General features: G+C 41.5%; 1 protein-coding gene across 1 annotated transcript; it reads right to left on the bottom strand.

The window, feature by feature from the left end:
• Window positions 1–6083: 6083 nt before the first annotated feature.
• LOC310691470 (vomeronasal type-2 receptor 26-like) lies at window positions 6084–15323 on the bottom strand (the record flags this gene model as incomplete). Its single annotated transcript, XM_083471286.1, has 6 exons — window positions 15310–15323; window positions 13813–14104; window positions 11806–12666; window positions 10775–11002; window positions 9724–9850; window positions 6084–6985 (listed from the first exon to the last, which is right to left on the bottom strand). Exons 2-6 carry the CDS (start codon window positions 13939–13941, stop codon window positions 6084–6086), a joined length of 2247 nt encoding a protein of 748 aa, XP_083327412.1. The 5' UTR covers window positions 13942–14104; window positions 15310–15323.
• Window positions 15324–21258: the final 5935 nt, after the last annotated feature.

The raw sequence follows: 21258 nt of genomic DNA on the forward strand, positions 1-21258 counted from the left end.
TATTTCACTTGTGAATCAGCTGCTAACTACTATTACTGTCCTCCTGCAGAACTGGATTGTATCTGCAATTTCCCATAACCTCTCTGTGTCTTTCATTATGTCGGGTGTGCTAAAGAGCAATAGTTATTGTACAGGTAGGAACCTGTAAGGTTTTTTTAGCTGTAAGCATTTTCCCCACTTCCCCAGCAGCTTATTTGACATGCCCTCCTGCACTAATTTTTCCATTGGCACCTAAAATCTTATTGATTTTATCCTGTAAGCAATTCCCCCTTTCCATCAGCAACTCATTTCAGATACCCTAATTCAGCAGAAAATGATGCAATATGTTAAAATGTTGGTGAGAGAGATGCCCACTCTCCCATCATTGGCCTTTGGTATATACTATAAGTGATCTAAATGTGTGGGTGTGTAAGACAGGGCAAAGTTACATATTTTTTCAGGTATTGCAAACTTTCCCTTTATTCAGGTTTGTCTGTCTGTCTGTTTGTTTGCTTATATTACAATTATGTACCACCTTTATTTTCAAAGGAAATCAAGGTGGTGTACATGGTTGTCCTTCCAATTTCATCTTCACCCTGAACTGATGCTGAGGAACCTGCCTCTTCCTCTATGCAATCTAATAGAGGTATTGTACATAGGTGTCCTACCTGCGGAATCTTATAGATATCCAAAACAGTGGCCACATAAAAGGAGATTTCGGAATCCAGTCCCCCAATGACCCCAGTCAGATTATTTTCGACATCACATATATAGTTAGGGACAAATTTCTTCACCATGGATAAAAGCAGCAGTGTGGCAAGATATGTGCTCCTTGCAGTGATATAGCTGTCATATAAGTGGAAGCCAAAGGTGATATTGGGAAGGATGTGAGGGTCTTCGTTGATCTCCTTAACTGCAAATGCCAAGGCCACGATGTGCTGGTAACCCTTAGGCACCACCCTAGAATGAGAGTTGCAAAGTGTATCAGCAGAAACTTCAACAGATCTTTCCTTTTACACAATAGTTAATCATACTGAGTTCAGGGGGGGTTTACACTCTGCCCGTTCTACTATTTATTAGATCTTATCTGTAGAAAGTTCTTCCTGATGTTTAGTTGAAATTTCCTTTCTTGTAACTTGAATACCCTGATTTGGAGCAAGGGAAATCAAGTGTGTTCCATCATCCTGGTGACAGCCCTTGGGATATTTGAAAATGGCTATCATTCCTCCCCTCAGTCTCACCATAGCTAAACATATCAAACTCCCTCAACCATTCCTCATAAGGCTTGGTTTCCAGACCATCTTTGTTGCCCTCCTCTGCATATGTTTCAGCTTGCTAATACATATCCTTCTTAAATTGTGGTGGTCAGAACTGGAAACAGGACTCCAGGTGACCAAGGCAGATTAGAGCAGTACTATTGCTTTCTTTGATCAGGACACTATATTCCGTTGATGTAGATCCCTTGAACCTTTCCACATGAACTACTGACAATCTAAGTGTTCCTCATCTTAGATTTGTGCATTTGTCCCTATTGGAATTCATGTTGTTACTTTTGTCCCAAATTTCTAATTGTTTAAGGTTTATAGTATCTAGAGCAGGGGTTGCGAATGTGGGGCTCATGAGACGTCTTCCCTTACATGTCTGAGGTCTTTTTCTGACACTTACAAAGTCTCTGGTCTCTCTGGTCTCTCTCTGCAGTGACTTCATTTTCATGAGTCAGTGATGGTCGCTGGAAATCACTAAATTCTATACTTCATAATAAGTACCTTTCAGTGCTGAAACAAACTTTAGTCTAAGTTCAGAAAATGAAAGCATCAGAACCTTCAGTTTCAGAGCAGGTTTTTAAAAATTTGTTCTTACTCACACTCTAGCAGTTCAGATAAAGTCTATCAAAATTTGCTGTTCAAAAGGCCTCTCCCAGACACACAAACATGCATATATTTCAATACATTTATATTCATTTCTCTATCCAGAAATGGAATTTCTCCTGTATTCTCTTAATTCAGACGAGATTCCTTTCAGTTTTTTTGCCCCAGCATAAGTCCCATTCATATCTAAAGTGGATTTCCCCAGGTAAAAGTGTAAAGGTTTGCAGTCTCTGTCATTATTCTGAGGCTGCAACTCTAGGTTTGATCATTCTGTGGATGTAATAAATGAGTGGCTTAGTTCTTACACAAGCTCTTCATGCAGTGCTGGTGGGGGTTCCTCAGTGAATGTTGCCGGAGAGGAGAAGAAGCCACCATGGGAAACAATGCCACCAATGAGGAACTCTCCTGGCTGATGATATGTGTGAAGTGGATGGTGTGGACCTTGGAGGATGCATTTCGCTATGTGTGCCAGACATACATTGTAAGAAATCACTTCCAGCAGCAAGAACACTAAAACCACCATTCTCAATACAAAGGCAACTGTCTGTTCTACATGGAACCCATGATTTCTCTGGCAATATTATAATTAGCTTCTAAAAAATAAAAATTGCCTCATTTGAACGGTAGTTAAGTTTCCTGAGACGATGCAATCTGGGAGGATGTAAGATCAGACTTGTGGATCCCAGACCCTATTTAAATTATTCTGGATAATGTTAGTATCCTTTCTGTTACTTTTGCAAGTGGCCCCTGAAAGTCCAGAGGGATTTTTGAGCAGCAGCAGATTTAATTATAGCCCTGTTGATAACCAAGCTGGAATTTAGTTATTTATTCAATGCTTGTGAACCCCTGTGGAATTGCTGAAGAAAATGTGTTTGTCACATATTCGGAACTATTGTGTTAAATTCCCTTTCAGTGGATAATAAGGGGCCCGTGGTGTATTGGTGAAGTTAGAAGTTCATAATAGAAGACCTTGTAAACAATGGGGTCTCCAACATGTAGTACGGTGTTTTCAGCATCTTGAAATTTGACTGAGTGGACCTGGATCCACATCACCCATGTGGCAATGACCCCTCACCACTTTTCCAGGGGGGACAGTTGTGTTCCCTCACTCTCAGCCTCCTTCCCCGATAGCCTAGGCACACAAATTTGCTGGCTTTTGGAGGGGAATTCTCCTTGGCCAGTGGATATCAAAGGGGAGGGGTCTTTCCAACCCAAAAGACACCATAAATGGGCCCGTCAGTGGTGCCTCCTGGAGCGCCATGCCTTGCTGGCTGTGGCTGTTGGCTGCTGCCTTGTCTGGCCTGGCAGTGAGGCTTAAAAGGGTGGTTGCAGGAGGCTCTCGCAGCACGGCTGGGTGAAGAGTGACAACCTCCCACCCTCCCTTTTTACTTCCATTCACAATTCAGGTCAATTAATTTTCGTGCTTGTAAAATGTATTTTCCTTTTCAGGTCATGATGTAACATAGCTTTTCTTCCTAAGTGTCATTCCATTTAACCACTTCATTTTTCTTCTTCCTGCTGACCTTGTTGTGGTTTCTAACAGTTGCCATATTTGAAGCTGGGGAGGAATTTGCCTGTAGACAAATTGGCCGTAGGTTTTGCCTTCATTGTAGCAAAACTTCGAAACTTTTGGTGGTTAAGCCATTGGGTGTAACCCCAGTCTTCAAGCGTTGGTTGAAGTAGTGCCTCACCAAGTACCGAATGAGCGATGTATTCTGGGTACCCCATTAGCTCTACCTGCACCCAAAATTACCTTATACAATCAGGAGAGGGGAAAATCTCTCCTTATTCACTTCTCCTTATTCACTTCTCCTTATTCACTTTTTCCACCATGTATAAATGCATTGAAACAGTGAATTAAATAACTGACCGTTCTGAGACAGCCAAAATCAGCTACTAGAGGTGGCTGCCTCATGCTGTCTAATGGTGGGGATGGCCCTGAGAGGAAACCTGCACAGAAAGCCTTGTTGAAAGGCTTCTGATTGCAGCCTTTACCTCCTTCTTCTTCAAAGCATAAATGGCTGGGTTTTGCAAGGGGGTGACACAGATATGGAAGACAGAAAACACTTTATCGATCATGAACTGGGCTGATGGAGGCAGGTAATTAAACAAACAGAGCCTAAATACATGGTGACCACAATGAGGTGAGAGGTGGATGTGGAGGCAGCCTTTGTGGTACCTTCAGAGGGACCCTGGGCTCAGATGGTTTAGAGAATGAATCCATATGAGATGAGCAGGCCAATAAAAGAAACTAGTGACAAAATTCCACTGTTGGTGACCATCATGACCTCCAAGGGATTTGTGTCAATGCAAGTCAACTTGATGACTCTGGAGAGCTTGAGTTGGTGCCCCATGCCCTCCTGTATGACTCCTTTTATAGTGGCTTATGTAAACTCTCTCTTAATTCTGTCAGCCTATGTCATCTGGTACCGTAGGGAGAAAGAGGATTCTTTAAATCTCTCAGACCCCACAGTTCATCCACACCCAGGTGAGGGGGTCAAGATTCACAAAGTTGCTGAGTCTGACTTTCCTGCTTTTTGGTGAATTTTAATTGTGTCCAAATACATTCAGTGATGCTGATGTCTCTGGCTTCATCTGCAAACTTATGCATTTTATTTTTTAAATATGTATTCTGCTTCACTTTGGCTAGGGCAGGGGTTGGGGATGTGTGGCACTCCAGATGTTGATGGATTCCAAAGCCCACCAACCTCAGTCAGTATGGAAAATGGTCAGCAATGATGAGGGTTGGAGTCTAGCAATATCTGCTCTAGGGGGATTGAAAGCATATAACAAGAAAAGAAATAATATGTTTTTCTGTGTTTCTATATCTGCTGCAAGCCGTCCATAGTGGCTGGGGAAATGTAGCCAGATGGGTGGGCTGTAAATAATAAAATTATTACTATCAGTATCATTATTATTAGTCCTACTTCCTTCCATTCCTTTCTCCACCTGAATACTTGGACATTCTGCAAGGGGGGGCATAATCTTACAGACACTCATTAACAAGCATAGTTAGCTTGGTGTATAACAGTACAGATGTCTACTCAAAAATAAGTGTTTTAAGATTTAATGGGCCTGACTCCCAGATAAGTGAGTACAGGCTGGCAACGCAGGCTCTGGTTTATGGTAGAAACTAAGAGAAAGCAGTGGCTTTGTGCCCTTAAGAGCTGTATAACAGGAAGTATAATTTAGAGGTTAAGCCTGGATTCTAGAAAGCTGAGGTCCGCTATGGGAATACACATACAACCTTAAGTCTCTCTGTCCTCTTTGATTCCACTTTCAATCTGATTAAGCTCTGGTTTACTTGTATTCTCCATTCATCATGGTTAGGTCTAATCAATTTTATCTACTCATCATCAAACATTTGCTGAAGGATGCCAACAGTCAGTGGAAAGTCCAACAATATACTTGCCACAAATATAATACATATTTGTATTAAGAATATAGCGTTCTGATCCATCACTTGTGTTGGTGAAAATAAAACTTTTCAGTTGTGGCTTTGTCGTATGCTTTGCCCAGTGAACTGTGCGTGGTTCTTTGCTGCCATCTTTTCCAAGCACCAGGGCAGAAATCATTCATACTTTCTTTTCTAGTTCTATGAATTTCACCAAGGAGACATGATTCAGACAAAATCTTGGGGGGAGGGAACCCAATTCAATGGGGGGTATATTATTTCACAGTACATAGATAATCTATAGAACTCACTGCCATAGGAAACAATTTTGGAGACAGTGCATTTGCTTTTGGATATGGCTTGAAGGTTTAATCTCACTGTAAACAAATGGTACAGTGACAATAAAGTATTTCTTTTTCCCACAGGAATTTGATTGGTCAGTGTGAGTACAGGCTGCCGTACAAGATGGGCCATTGACCTGACTCAAGAGGATCATCTTACATTTCTACAATAGACCATAAATGAATACTCAAATATTCCAGGGCTGCCATAGTACAGTTTCACATTATGCTGAAAGCTGTGAGAATTAAGGCTAGATACAGATTTGCTTACTTGTATATTTTGACAAGAATTGCTCTGAGTCTTCTTGTCAACACACAAGAATAATGTATGTGGAAATGTATTCCTCAAAGCAGTGAATTTTACAAAGAAAATTTCAACTATGGGAATCTGGAGTCTAGAAAAAATTGTAAAAGGGAGCAGCTGAACTTATATTTCCAACTATTCTACTGTAAACACAGAGAAAAACACAAAATACAGCAGATTACAGGTTTCTCATTTCTTTAATTTTTCTTCCTTATTAGCTGTTCCCTATTGTTCAGCTCAGGCCTCAGAATGATTATATAACATTTGGGGAAGAAGATGCAACCCAGCAACCCACCACCAGAGGCTAATATAGAGAAGATCTCCACAGCTACCATATCTTTTCCCTTGGTGCTCAGGTAGGAGGGAATAAAGGACAGCCAAACACTGCAGAAGACCAACATGCTGAAAGTGATAAACTTGGCTTCGTTGAAACTGTCCGGTAACTTCCTGGCAAGGAAAGCCACAGCAAAACTTACAGTGGCCAGGCAGCTCATGTAGATGAGGACACAGTAAAACATGGCCACAGACCCTTCATTACATTCTAGTATCATTTGTTCTGTCATTGAATGCATGTCCACATCTGGGTATGGGGGAGAGGTTGCCAGCCACACAGTACATATGCCTGCTTGAACTATGGAGCAGAAAACGAGAATGGAGTGGCCTAGTCCTTTCCCCACCCATTTCCTCATCCTGGATTCTGGTTTTGTAGCCATGAAGGCCAAAACCACCATGAAGGTTTTTGCCAGGACACAAGAAACAGCGGTTGAGAAGATGATGCCAAAAGCTGGTTGCCGAAGGAGGCATGTGACCTTCTCAGGTTGGCCAATGAAGAGCAAAGCACAAAGGAAGCAGAGCAGGAGAGAGATGAGGAGAGCGTAGGTCAGGTTTTGGTTGTTTGCAATGACAATGGGTGTGTTGTGGTGCTTCATAAATATACCTAGTACCAGAACTGTGATCAGGGAAAGGAAAAGAGAGAAGCAGGCTAAACTGATGCCCAAAGGTTCTTCGTAAGACAAGAAGCTGATATCCTTGGGTAGACATGCATCCCGGTTTCTGCTTGGATAGTCTTTGTCTCGGCATTTATGGCAGTTATTCATATCTGGGGGAAATAAAGAAATTAGCTCATATCATGTCAACTTTCTGAAATGTTTACTTTCTGTCTGAGAAGAAAAGAGCTCTCTTTAAATCAAAACACATCTCTGGTACTGTCTGGTGCTCTGCAAAGTGCTATTACTGATTTTAATTGCTTCAGAGCTGTGTGGTGCCAAAGGCAGAGCCACTAACATATAAATGTTTATTCACACTATCCTTGATGCAGCCTGTGTAAGTCAGAAGGAGTAACAAGGCCCCCTCTAGATATGATTTGAACCACATACCATCCAATTACTCTCAATGCATAGTCATTGTCATTTGATTGGCATATTTAAACTACAGTGGTACCTCAGGTTAAGTACTTAATTCGCTCCTGAGGTCCATTCTTTTTTATTTTTTTTAAAGTAATATTTATTAGAGTTTCGAATAATACAGAAAACAAAAAGGAAAAAAGAAAAAAAAAATCATCCTTTACAGTCCCATTTTCAATAACTTTTTTCCGCGACTTCCCCTCACCTCCCCTTCTTGTATTCAAAGTCCAAATATTTATCCATCAAGTTCTTATCTCTAATTTCTTAACCTTAATTTGTTATTATGTTTATTTATATTAAATTTTTAACCTTAATTCATTATTATATTTAGTTCAATTTATATATCAACTTTTAACTTATGTACCTCAATCATTTATGAAAAACTTTTTCTAAGGTCGACCCTATTTCCCTTCCACGAATTCCCCATTCTTATACTAATAGCAACACAGAATTAAACACAGAATAAAGAAGATCAAAACCCCACCCTCCCTTCCCCGATTTCAGTCCCAAAACCATAGTCCATTAGTCCATCTATTATTAGCCTGGCAACCTCACGTCCGAGGCCCTTAAATCTCTCTCAGTCCCTTTCTGCCGGCTTCTTTGAAAGTCCCTTGTATTTAACACCCAGTCTCGAAGGGGCACTCTCTCTATAATATCCATGTTCTTTCCAGCCAGGCCTCCTTGTTTAAAGGTGGAGCTCAAGCCCTGTTTCTTAGATCCAAATGTCCCAAAAGCTCCAGCTTCCACCTTGATCAAATTTATAGTCCCTAGATCTTCAGATCCCCACAAAAGAAGATCTTTCCATTCCTCATTTCTAAGTTCAAACCAAGTTTTCCTCTTCCAATCCTTATTTTCTTTTATATCCATCTCGGCAGGCCTCCGGCTCTCATTTGCCTTCTGTAACATTTCAGCCCCTCCTTTCTGCTCCTCCTGTTCAGCGTATATCTCTTCCTCCTCCTCAGTCTCTAGTTTCTTTTCTTGTCCAGCTGCCTGGGTTTTGTACGTCAAGTCCTTTTCCAGCTCGATAGATATATTTGCTGTTGACTTCAAATTTGTAGCACTTGTAGACAAAACATGACCTTGCTCGTACATCTTTCGCAGCTTTCCCATGAGAAAAACAACCTCATCCAAGTCAGCCAGTATTTTCTGACCTATTTCCATTCTTGTAATGTCCCTGAACCCCCTCTAGAGGGATTCTGGTTATTTAGTATTCCTTTCACTTCCAGTCCAAAAGTCAAGTTAATTTGTTTCAGTCCTTCTTTATTTTCAACAACTTGTAACAATATAACCGGCTAAACCAAAGCTTTCTATTTTTTCCGACTTTGACAGCTAATTTGACAGCTGTCAAAATCTTCTGTATCTCCTCAGCAGGCTCCTCTCGCGGATCACTCCCGGTCCCGGGAAGGGTGGCACTTGATCAGAAAATAAGCTCTTATCCTCCAGCACAGTAACTTATACTTTTAAATCCGTGGAATTAATAACTTTTATCCAAAAAGGGAAAAAAAGACTCTTCTCTCGACCTTAGTTGTCAAATCCTTGCTTTAAAATGTTTACAATGGGGGGGAGACGGACTTCCTCTTTGCACCTCCCCCGCTCGTGCCGAATCCACAAAAAAGGAAATTTTTTTAATCCAGTTTCCAAATTACTCACGGGTTGTTGTTCTTGGTTTTTAGTCCAAATTTTCAAAGGAAGTAGTCAGCGCTCTCTGATGAATGGCATGCGGCTTCGCTTGGCAGGGGAAGCAGTAGACTCACAGCACTGCGCTGCTCCCCGTTCCCCGTTCCGTAGCCTTTAAAAAGGCTCCTTCGCGGGTTGGGAGGGCGCTAACCGTGCCCGCCGAGTCACCAGGTCCACGGGCATCCGCGCCCGTGGTTTTTGAGGGTCTCCGCGTCGCTGGCGCGGCAGAACCCGACCCCTGTCGAGCAGACTCCCTCCGGAGCTCGGAGGAAATCCGCCATTCGGCGATGGCGCCAACCCGGAAGTCCCCCGTTCCTGAGGTCCATTCTTAACCAATTCATCCAATTACTCTCAATGCATAGTCATTGTCATTTGATTGGCATATTTAAACTACAGTGGTACCTCAGGTTAAGTACTTAATTCGTTCCTGAGGTCTGTTCTTAACTTGAAACTGTTCTTAATCTGAAGCACCACTTTAGCTAATGGGGCCTCCCGCTGCTGACGCACCGCCGGAGCCCAATTTCTGTTCTTATCCTGAAGCAAAGTTCTTAACCTGAAGCACTATTTCTGGGTTAGCGGAGTGCGCAACCTGAAGCGTATGTAACCTCAAGTACCACTGAAAGGCAATGATCACAAAGAGGCAGGATAATGCATACACTAGATTATCTATTTTGAAACGTAAACTCAGCTATCCTTACAACACCTTTCAATTATTACTGCTGAGTCTGGATCTATTTAATCTATTTATTTCTCTTACCATCCTGGTTTGCAATCTTCCCCTCTGCACATGGGATGCAATCGTAGCAGCAAGGTGGCTGTCCCTCCTTTACTTTCTTGCTGAATCCTGGAAGACATCTCTCAGTACAGACAGAAAGAGGCTGAGTCTATACCATAAATGAAAAAGCAGAAGGTAACTCTTTTTTAAACTTTAAGAAGATAACTCTTTTTTAAAGACTAATGTATCCATTCCTAATGCCCAGTCACTTGCTCTTTACACCTTTCCTCTCAGCTCTCTCCTTCACTCTCTCAATCTTCACCACTTCTCCTGCTTCCTCCCCTTCCACTTATGAACTTAGAAGACTAGCGGTCTCCAGTACCTGCTGCTGTCGGTTCCCATTTTCTTCCTCTGGTATTATTATACCTCCCTTTCCCAACCAACTCATTCCTCCACCTTTTAGCAAGAAAGGTGAAATCTTGGGGCTTATCTATTAATGCATCCTCTTTAACTCAGTTTAAAATCAGTATTTTGTAAATGTAAAGATATCCTAATTCTTATGTTTATATTAATATAGATTTCTATTTTTACTTAAAATTCACATTGCAGTCTTCCAGAGGAAAGGAAAACCCATTAGTTACTCCAACTAACCACTTATGTGCACTCTCTGGTGTAAGATTGCTTCAAGGTCAAACAGATCATCCACTTCATAGTTTCCTGGTCTTTCACCACGTACACCCTCTTGTGCAGGCAAAATAAATGCAGAGGCCCTGATTGGCTGGGAAAAAACCCTGCATTCCTATCTCCAGGCCTTTTCATAGAAAAACTGGTATTTGACCTAGATCAAAGCACCCATATTCACATGAAGGCTCTCTGTGTTCTGTTTTGTATCATCCTTAATAAAATATTTTCCTTTACTCATTTTGTGGCTTCTAGCAGCAAGCTTTTGGCTCTTAATCTGGTACTTGGATGCATTCGTCATGTTCTACACAGTAACTTGCAATTGAAAAGACAGTGAGTAGACATGCAGGTGAATGATCATTGCTTATGCAAGATTGAATCTCTTTGGAATTATCTAACAATTCGGCCCTACCTCATTAAACCAACTGTGCCATGTTATGGCATCTTCATCAAGGATGAATGAATGGCCTGGAGGAGCCTGCGGATCTATCCTCCCAACTCTCACTCTGTGCAAACTTTGGTTGGAGAATATAATCCAGTTGACAATATCCAAGCTAGATGCTGCCTCTCCATTCTGGTTGATGAAGACCACATCTCCTGCAGTATTGTTAAATGAGATACTTCTCAGAAAGTGATGGAGCTAGATTGAATACAGAAGAGGCAATTGTTTGGAAAAGACTGCAGGACCCATCATTCTGCCCGGACGCTGAGGTCCAGCGCCGAGGGCCTTCTGGCAGTTCCCTCATTGCGAGAAGCAAAACTACAGGGAACCAGGCAGAGGGCCTTCTCGGTAGTGGCGCCCGCCCTGTTAAACGCCCTTCCAGCAGATGTCAAAGCGATAAACAACTACCTGACATTCAGAAGACATCTTAAGGCAGCCCTGTTCAGGGAAGTTTTTAACGTGTGATATTTTACTGTATTTTTGGTTTTTATGGAAGCCGCCCAGAGTGGCTGGGGAGGCCCACCAGATGGGCGGGGTATAAATAATAAATTATTATTATTATTATTATTATTATTATTATTATTATTAGAGCAAGAGGTGGGTGGTGATACAGTCAACTGTGAGTAGAGTCTGGTCCAAGGTCCAGTTTTCTCTCTCCCACATCCCTCTCTCTCCCTCTCCCCTTATTTACAACCTTTCTTTATATCCCCTGCCCCACACCAATTTCCCTCTGTCCCTCTTCATCTCAGGAGACACAACAGTGGTATGTGACCACCTGCACTGAGGGAGGATTTGGTGTATATGGGATAGAGAGAATGCTGAGCATCTCTCTCGGCCATGACTACTGCTTGTTATCTGTGAATACAGTGGCATCTCAGTGACCTCCCAACCTCTGTCATACAAAACCTTTTTTTCTCTGAGAGCAATGAGCAACATTTGGAAACCCATACTTTATCAGAGAATAACAGGTCTCTTCCAGTTGAGGATGTTCAGCCTATTACCTGCCAAAACTGTAGATTCTGATTCTTCCCTCTCCCTCTGTACGCCATCCCTCTGTGTCTGAGTCTGGATGCGAACATGGCATGTAAAGCATGGGCCATGGCGTAGACAGCACTGTGGATACCGTAACTGTGGCCTGTCATGCTCATTTCAAAAAATGATCCAGGAAGGTTCTCCAGCTTCTCTTCTCCGGTGCAAATATTCCCCTCCACCTTGTCTGTAGTGATATCTGGAAATACACATTCAAAGGCCTGTTGCCAGAAGTCCCTGATAAAACCATCCCCATCTGTGCTGGAAGGGTTTCTGTGCAGAACATACTGATTAAATCCTGGTAGGTTTCTAAAGTGAATTTCAAAGGCTATAGCACCACTGAATACTCTTGAATCCCAGTTCCTTTGAAAGACAAATGAAGCAAACTCAATCTGGGCAGTTGTTATCCATACTTTACTTTTTATATTGTTTATCATGTCATCATGTTCTGATAGGTATGGAAGCCATCTAAAAGTTGCCATGGAATAAGATTCTCCATTTGCCACCATAACATTAGCTTTGCTGTTAAGAATTATATGGTTTATAATTGCCCCCTGTTGTAGCATGCCATTAATTTCAGAAATAAAACTAAAATCAGGGATTCTTTCTAGGAATGCAAAACACACACCACTCTTGGTAAACATTGGGAAAATGGTTTGCACAAATCTTTCTCCGTTTTCATTGTCCATTGCAATGACTCCAATCCACGTCCACCTGAAATGCAGAAGCAAAGAGAGAATTCCCTCATACTGAAGGGCTTCTGAGGCTGCCATCTGGTAGAAGGGAAGTCCTGGGCTTTTATCATTCATCACTGGAGCAGAGCCATAAATGAGCTAAAAAGTAAATGGAGGAAGAGAAGAGACAAAATAGATTCCTTTCACAGTATTCATAATCATTTTGTGGAGATCCCTGTTAATCAAATATGCCCTTTCCCAATATTTCAGTGTTTGTTTGCCTCTCTCTCAGTTTTACAAAAAAGACCCATGCAGATGGGCTGAAAACTGGGATCATCTCCCTTTTCTCATTTTTCAACCTTTCACTTGATGTCTGGAGAGGGGACTGTGTATGTTTTAGTTTTGGAAATTTTGTTGACACTTTGATGACTGGAGAAGGCCATTGTGTCTATTTTACTTTTAAAAAACCAAACATTTTTTGAGTAGTTGCAAAATTTGGCAAGGACTTGTACAATGGATAAAACTGAATGGGGAACATACCATGCCCCAAGTGGCAGATTACCTAAACATTATCTGGCTTTGTCAAAATCGCAAGTTGGATCAGATACATATTTCTTCTCTAGAGCTCTGATTCACATAACCCACCCCACAGCAAAACTGTGCTGATTCGTCTCAGACTTTATTTATGAACATATATTTCACTTGTAACTCAGCTGCTTTCTATTATTATTGTTCTTCTGCAGAACTGGATTGTATCTTCAATTTTCCATAATTTCTTTGGTGCAATAAATAATAATTATGGTACTGGCACCTACCTGTCAGTTGTTTTAGCTATAAGCAATTCCCCCCCTCTTCCCCAGTAGCTTTTTTGAGATGCCCTGATCACTAATTTTACTATTGACACCTACCTGTCAGCTTTTATCCTGTAAGCAATTTTCTGCTTTCCCCAGCAACTCAATTCAGATACCCTCCGCACTAAGCAGAAAATACTGCATAACCAAAAAGCAGCTGGTGAGGGAGAAGCCCACTTTCCCATCACTGGCCTTTGGGATAACAGTGTTTTAGATGTGTGTGTAAGACGGGCAGGCGGGCGGGGAGTGACATTTTTTTTCTTGGTATTGCACATTTCCCCTTATTGATGTTTGTTTGTTTATATTATAATTACATACAATCATTATTTTCCAAGGATCTCAAGGTGGTTTACATGGTTGTCCTTCCAATTTCATCTTCACCCGGAACTGATTCCGAGGAACCTGCCTCTTCCTCTACACAAGCTATTAGAGGTATTGTACATAGGTGTCCTACCTGTGGAATCTTAAAGATATCCAAAACAGTGGCCACATAAAAGGAAATTTCAGAATCAAGTCCTCCAATGACCCCAGTCAGATTATTTTCAACATCACATATATAGTTAGGGACAAATTTCTTCACCATGGATAGAAGCAGCAGTGTCGCAAGATATGTGCTCCTTGCATTGTTATAGCTGTCATATAAGTGGAAGCCCAAGGTGATATTGGGTAAGATGTGAGGGTCTTCGTTGATCTCCTTGACTGCAAATGCCAAGGCCACAATGTGCTGGTAAATCTTAGGCACCACCCTAGAATGAGAGTTGCAAACTGTATCAGCAGGAACTTCAGCAGAGCTATCATTTTACATAACAGCACAGCAATTAATTATATTGTGTTCATTCGGATTAACTCACAGTCCATTCTACTATTCAACAGCTCTTATCAATGAAAAATTCTTCCTGATGTTTAGTTGAAATCTCCTCTCTTGTAACTTGAAGCAGCTAATTTGAGTCCTAACCTCCGGAGCAAGAGAAAACAAGTGTGTTCCTGGTGACAGCCCTTGAGATATTTGAAAATGTCTATCATTCCTCCCTCATTCTCATCATAGCTAAACATACCAAACTCCCTTATCTGTTCCTCATAAGACTTGACTTGGTTTCCAGACCATCTTTGTTGCCCTCCTCTGCACATGTTCCAGTTTGTCAATATCCTTCTTATATTGTGGTGATCAGAACTGGACACAGTACTCCAGGTGACCAAGGCAGAACAGAGTGTACTATTACTTACTTTAATCAGGACACTATACTTCTGTTGATGCAGATCCATTGAGTTTTTTGTCATGTACTACTGGCAAGCCAAGTGTTCATCATCTTAGATTGCATTTGCCCCTGTTGAAATTCATGTTGTTACTTTTGTACCAATCTTTTAAGGTTAATAGTATGTAGAGTAGGGGGTTGCTAATGTGGGGCCCATGGGACGACTTCCCTTACATGTCTGAGGTCTTTTTCTGGCACTTACAAAGTCTCTGGTCTCTCCCTGCAGTGACTTCTTTTTCATGAGTCAGTGATGGTCGTTGGAATTCACTAAATTCTATACTTCATAATAAGCACCTTTCAGTGCTGAAACAAACCTTAGTTTAAGTTCAGAAAATGAAAGCATAAGGATATTCAGCTTCAGAACAGGTTTTTCAAAAATACATTCTTACTAACACTCTAGTTCAGATAAGGTCTATAGAAATTAGCTGATCACATGGTTCTCCCAGACACATAAACATTCATACATTTCAAAACATTTATATTTATTTTTCCTATTGAGAAATGGGAGCTTCTTCAGTATTCTCTTAATTCCCAAGACATTCTTATGGATTTTTACATCAGCCTATGTCCCACTGATTTGCAAAGTTGTTATTCTTAGGTAAATGGGTAGAGGTTTGCAGCCTTAGTCATTACTCTCAGGCTGTGACTCTAGGTCTGATCGTTTCTCTGCTGTAACGGAAGAGTGGCTTAGTTCTTACACAAGCTCTTCAGGCAGCGCTGGTGGGGGTTCCTCAGTGAATGTGGCTGGAGAGGAGATGAAGGCACCATGGAAAACAATGCCACCAATGATGAAATCTCCTGGCTGATGATACGTGTGAAGTGGATTGTGTGGACCTTGGAGCATGCATTTTGTTATGTGCGCCTCACATACATTATAAGAAATCAGTTCCAGCAGCAAGAACACTAAAACCACCATTCTCACTAAAAAACCAACTCTTTGTTCTACATGGAACCCATGATTTCTCTAGCAATATTATAATTAACTTCTCCAGGATAAAATTGTACCATTTGAATGGTAGTAACGTTTCCTGAGATGATGCAATCTGGGAGTATGTAAGATCAGACTTGTGGATCCCACACCCTATTTAAATTATTCTGGTTAATTTTGGTATCTTTTATGTTACTTCTGCAAGTGGCCACTGAAAGTCCACAGGGTTTTTTGAGGAGCAGCAGATTTAATTATAGCCCTGTTAATAACCAAGCTGGAATTTAGTTATTTATTCAATGCTTGTGAACCCCTGTGGAATTGCAGAAGAAAATGTGTTTGTGACAGATTCAGAACTGTTGTGTTTAATTCCCTTTCAGTAGATAATAAGGGACCAGTGGTGTATTGGTGAATTTTGAAGTTTGAAGTTCATAATAGAAGACCTTGTAAAAAATGGAGACTTCAAAATGTATTATGGTGTTTTCAGCGTCTTGGAATTTGGTTGAGTGGACCTGGATCCACATCAACCATGTGGCATGAGAACAATGGCTGCTCACCACTTTCCCACGGGTTACAGTTTCGTAACCTCACTCTCAGCCTCCTTCCCCGATGGCCTAGGCACACACATATGCTGGCCTTTGGAGAGGAATTATTCTTGGCTGTTGGATCTCAAAGGGGAGGGGTCTTTCCAACCCAAAAGGCACCATAAATGGGCCACTCACTGGTGCCTCCTGGAGCACAATGCCTTGCTGGCTGTGGCTATTGTCTGCTGCCTTTTCTGGCCTGCAGTGAGGCTTAAAAGGGCGGTACGGCTGGGTGAAGAGTAACACCCTCCCACCCTCCCTTATTATTTCCACTCTCAATTTGGGTCAATTAATTATCATGCTTTTAAAATGTATTTTCCTTTTCAGGTCATGATCTAACATAGCTTTTCTCCCTAAGGGTCATTCCATCTAACCACTTCATTTTTCTTGTACCTGCTGACCTTGCTATGGTTGATAACAGTTGCCATATTCAGATCTGGGAAGGAATTTGCTTGTAGACAAGTTGGCTGGCCTGGAGTTTTAGACTCACTAATAGCAAAACATCAAAACTTTTGGTGATTAAACCATTGGGTAGAATCTCAGTCTTCAAGCACTGGGTGAAGTAGCGAATTACCCAGTACCAAACCAGCGATCTATTCTGGGTACCCCCATTAGCTCTACCTGCACCCAAAATTGCCCTGAGTCCCGGCTGGTTGATCACCCCAGGTTGAAGGTGATGGAACTGTGCAAAGCCTTCATATTTGTGCCATTTTCTGCCCCCATTACCCAAATGACTTCACCAGCCACTGGTGCCTAAAGCTCTGTACAAACTGCGACCCAGAAACCTGAAAGATGGTCTAATGTTGTTTTAAACTGTATTTAATAGGCTGAAGGATGAATGATTAATACTTAAATATCCCTGCTGTAACCAACTGGCAATTGCAGGTTCAGGGAACCTGTGGCTCTTTAGACAGAACACTCTCCCTGAATATGGAGAGGCAATTGGTTTTTTTTTAATAAAGGGAGAATGATATTATAGCTTAACACACACATATTCTAAAAATGCAATCTGTGCACAGCAATCAAAGTTTGATTTGTAATATTTTTGTGATATTTCATATAATAAAAAGGAGATGATGTGTCCTCTTCCTCCACCCCCAACTGAGAACAGAAATTGAATCCTGATGAGTGCTGCTTGCCTAGGAGCACCCTGGAACCAGCAGGATCAAACCCTGCCCTAACCAACTGCTAAACAGAGGTTTCTGCAGGGGACATGGTGGTGAAATAGACCCTGGCAGCCTTCCCATCCACCACTCAACCATTCAGAACTCCCAATCACTCCACATGGCCCATCTCAAAATGGGACAATCTTCACTTGACTTGGCCCAAGCTTTACATGATCCAGTTTGTTTTGTTTTTTTTATTATAAATTTTTCATTAATTTCCATCTAATTATACATTTTATCCATAATACAACAAATCATAGCCATTTTAGACTTCCTTCAACGTCACTGACAATCATTCGTAGTTATAACTTCAGTACACATTTCTTTCTTTCATATTGCCATTTGTTCCTCCCTTCCTTCATTATTTCTAATAAACAATACTTATTGGTTCTTTACAGTGCCTCTTTAAACCCCACTAGCGTTGTATTTACACCACAGTTATTTTCCAGATAACCCACAAATTTCCCCCAGTCCTCAATAAACTTTTGATCTTTAGTATATCTAATTTTCCCTGTTAATTTGTCCAGTTCAGCATACTCTGTCAACTTTACTCTCCACTCTTCTACCGTTGGAATTTCCTCCTGCTTCCACTTCTGAGCCAACACGATTCTGGCTGCTGTTACGGCGTATTGAAAAAGTTTGCAGTCCTTTCTTCTAATGTCCTTTCCTACAATACCTAGTAGAAAAGCTTCTGGTTTTTTCACAAAAGTATATCTTAACATTTTTTTCATTTCATTGTAAATCTCTTCCCAAAAGCTTTTTACTTTCTTACACTCCCACCACTGATGAAAGAACGTCCCTTCTTTATGTTTGCATTTCCAGCATTTGTTATCAACCTTATACATCTTTGCCAATTTTACGGGTGTCATGTACCATCTGTAGAGCATTTTCATCATATTTTCCTTCAATAACGTACATGCCGTAAATTTTATATTCTCTCTCCACAACCTTTCCCAATCCTCAAGTTGGACATTGTATCCAAAATTTTACATGATCCAGTTTGGATTGGTCTTCATCCAAACCGCTGACAATCCCTTGTGACAGCAAAGTCTATTGTTCAAGAATGTGCAATATTTCAGCTCCATTGGATCAGCCTGGGTTATACAATCAGGAGACCGGGGAAATTTATCCTTATTAACTTTTTCCACCATGTATAAATGCATATTAAATAACTGACCATTTACTATTATTCTGTGACATCCAAAATCATCTGCTAGAGGTGGCTGCCTCATGCTGTCTAATGTTCGGGATGTCACTGAGTGGAAACCTGCCCAGAAAGCCTTGCTGAAAGGCTTCTAATGGTAGCCTTTATCTCCTTGTTCTTCAGAGCATAGATGGTTGGGTGTAGCAAGGGGGTGACACAGGTATAGAAGACAGAAAGCACTTTATCGATCATGAACCGGGCTGATGGATGCAGGTAAATAAACAAACAGGGCCCAAAGTACATGGTGACCACAATGAGGTGAGAGGTGCATGTGGAGGCAGCCTTGGTGGTCCCTTCAGAGGGACCCCGGGAGCGGATTGTGTAGAGGATGAATCCGTACGAGATGAGCAGGCCAATAAAAGAAACTAGTGACAAAATTCCACTGTTGGTGACCATCATGACCTCCAAGGGATTTGTGTCAATGCAAGCCAACTTGATGACCAATGGGAGGACACAGAAGAAGCTGTCCACTTGATTTTGCCCACAGAAAGGCACATTAATGATGAAACACAATTGCACAGTGCCATGGAGGAGCCCACCAGCCTAGGAGGCAAGGAGAAGTGCCATGCAATGAGGCCGGCTCATGAGGCATAATGGAGGGGATGGGAAATTGCCACATACTGTTCAATTGCCATGGCTACCAACAGGAGCATCTTGCAGCCTACAAACACATGGAGAAAGAAGATTTGTGCCATGCAGCTCTGGAAGGAGATGATCTAATGTTGGGCAAGGAAATCCAAGAGAGATCTTGGGATGGCAAAGGAGGATAGGCAGAGGTCCAGGAAAGCCAAGTGACCTAGCAGAAAGAACATGGGTCTGAAAGACAGTGATCCTGGAAAATGGCTGAGAAAATGAGAGTGTTGCTAATAGAAGACTGCAAAATTAGCATGGTGTTGTCAGCATCTTGGAATTTGGCTGAGTGCACCTGGATTCACACCAGCCATGTGGTATGAATCACATGTGCAATGACCACTCTTTGCTGTTCTGGGGATTACAGTTGTGTCCCCTCTTAGCCTCCTTCCGCAATGGCCTGGGCAAACGTTTGCCCACACCCCAATGGGCAAATGCCTCTATGACTCCAGAGAGGTTGAATTGGTGCCCCATGCTCTCCTGTATTACTCCTTTTATAGAGCCTTATGCAAAATCTCTCCTAATACTGTCAGCCTATGTCAGCTGCCCCCATAGGGAGAAAGAGGATTCTTAAAGTCTCTCAGACTCCACAGTTCATCCAGACCCAGGTGATGGTGGGCAGGATTCCCAAAGTTGCTTAGCCTGACTTTCCAGCTTTTTGGTGAATTTTAATTCAGTGTCCAAATACATTCAGTGATGCTGATGTCTCTGGCTTCATCTGCAAACTTCAGCATTTTATTTTTAAAATATGTATTCTGCTTCACTTCCACTAGGGCAGGGGTTGGGGATGTGTGGCACTCCAGATGTTGATGGATTCCAAAACCCACCAACCTCAGTCAGTATGGAAAATGGTCAGCAATGATGAGGGCTGTAGTCTAGCAATATCTGGAGGGCTATAGGCTTCCCATCCCTGCTCTAGGGGGATTGAAAGCAGATAACAAGAAAATAAATAATATGTTTTACTGTGTTAAAGCGGCTGGGGAACACAGCCAGAAGGGTGGGTTATAAATAACAAAGTTATTATTATTATTATCATTATTATTAGTTCTACTTCCTTCCATTCCTGTCTCCACTTGAATACCTGGACTTTCTGCAAGGGGGGCACATAATCTTACAGACAATCATTAACAAACATAGTTAGCTTGCTGTATAACAGTACAGATGTCTACGCAGAAATAAGTGTTTTAAGATTTAATAGGCCGTACTCCCAGAGAAGGGAGTACAAGCTGGCAACATAGGCTCTGGTTTATGGTTGAAACTAAGAGAAAGCAGTGGCTTTGTGCCTTTAAGAGTTGTATAACAGGAGGTATAATTCAGAGGTTAAGCCTGGATTCCAGAAAGCTGAGGTCTGTTATGGGAAAACAGATGCAACCTAGGTCTAATTTTATCTGCTCATCAAACATTGGCTGAAGGATGCCAACAGTCAGTGGAAAGTACAACAATATACTTGCCACAAATATTATACATATTTGTATTTGTTTGGGGTTTTTTGCAGTTTAGTTGCGCTGCAGAAAGCTTGCTGGGGAGACCACGTATTACAAGGAACTCAAAAATAACTTTTAGAAGGTTTTAATAACAAAAATAAAAACTCCTTTTACACTAAATATATCAACAAGCATGACCCAACCAGCAACCCATCCCCCAGGGTACTGAGAGAGCTAGGTGCTGCTCTTTATATATTATACCCAATTGCTGATACAGCTTAATTAACATAACATAGCAGCAATTGCTATACTGTTTCACAGCTGTAAAACTGGGTCTTGTTATTTGCTCTGGCCCTACACATCTTGTGGAACAATAATGAACCTTCACATTTAAAAAGACAATTCAACAGTATTAAGAATATAGTGTTCTCATCCATCACTTGTTTTCTTGAAAATAAAACTTTTCAGTTGTGGCTTTGTCAAATGCTTTGCCCAGTGAACTGTGCCTGGTTCTTTGCTGCCATCTTTTCCAAGCACCAGGGCAGAAATCATTCACACTTTCTTATCTAGTTCTCTGAGTTTCACCAAGGAGACCTGATTCAGACAAAATCTTGCGGGGAGGGAACCCATTTCAATGGGGGATAAATTATTTCACAGTACATAGATGATATATGGAAATCAATGCCATGGGAAACAATGGTGGAGACAGTGCAT

Source organism: Podarcis liolepis (assembly GCF_965112155.1).
Source record: "Podarcis liolepis genome assembly, chromosome: 13".
Classification (NCBI taxonomy): domain Eukaryota; kingdom Metazoa; phylum Chordata; class Lepidosauria; order Squamata; family Lacertidae; genus Podarcis; species Podarcis liolepis.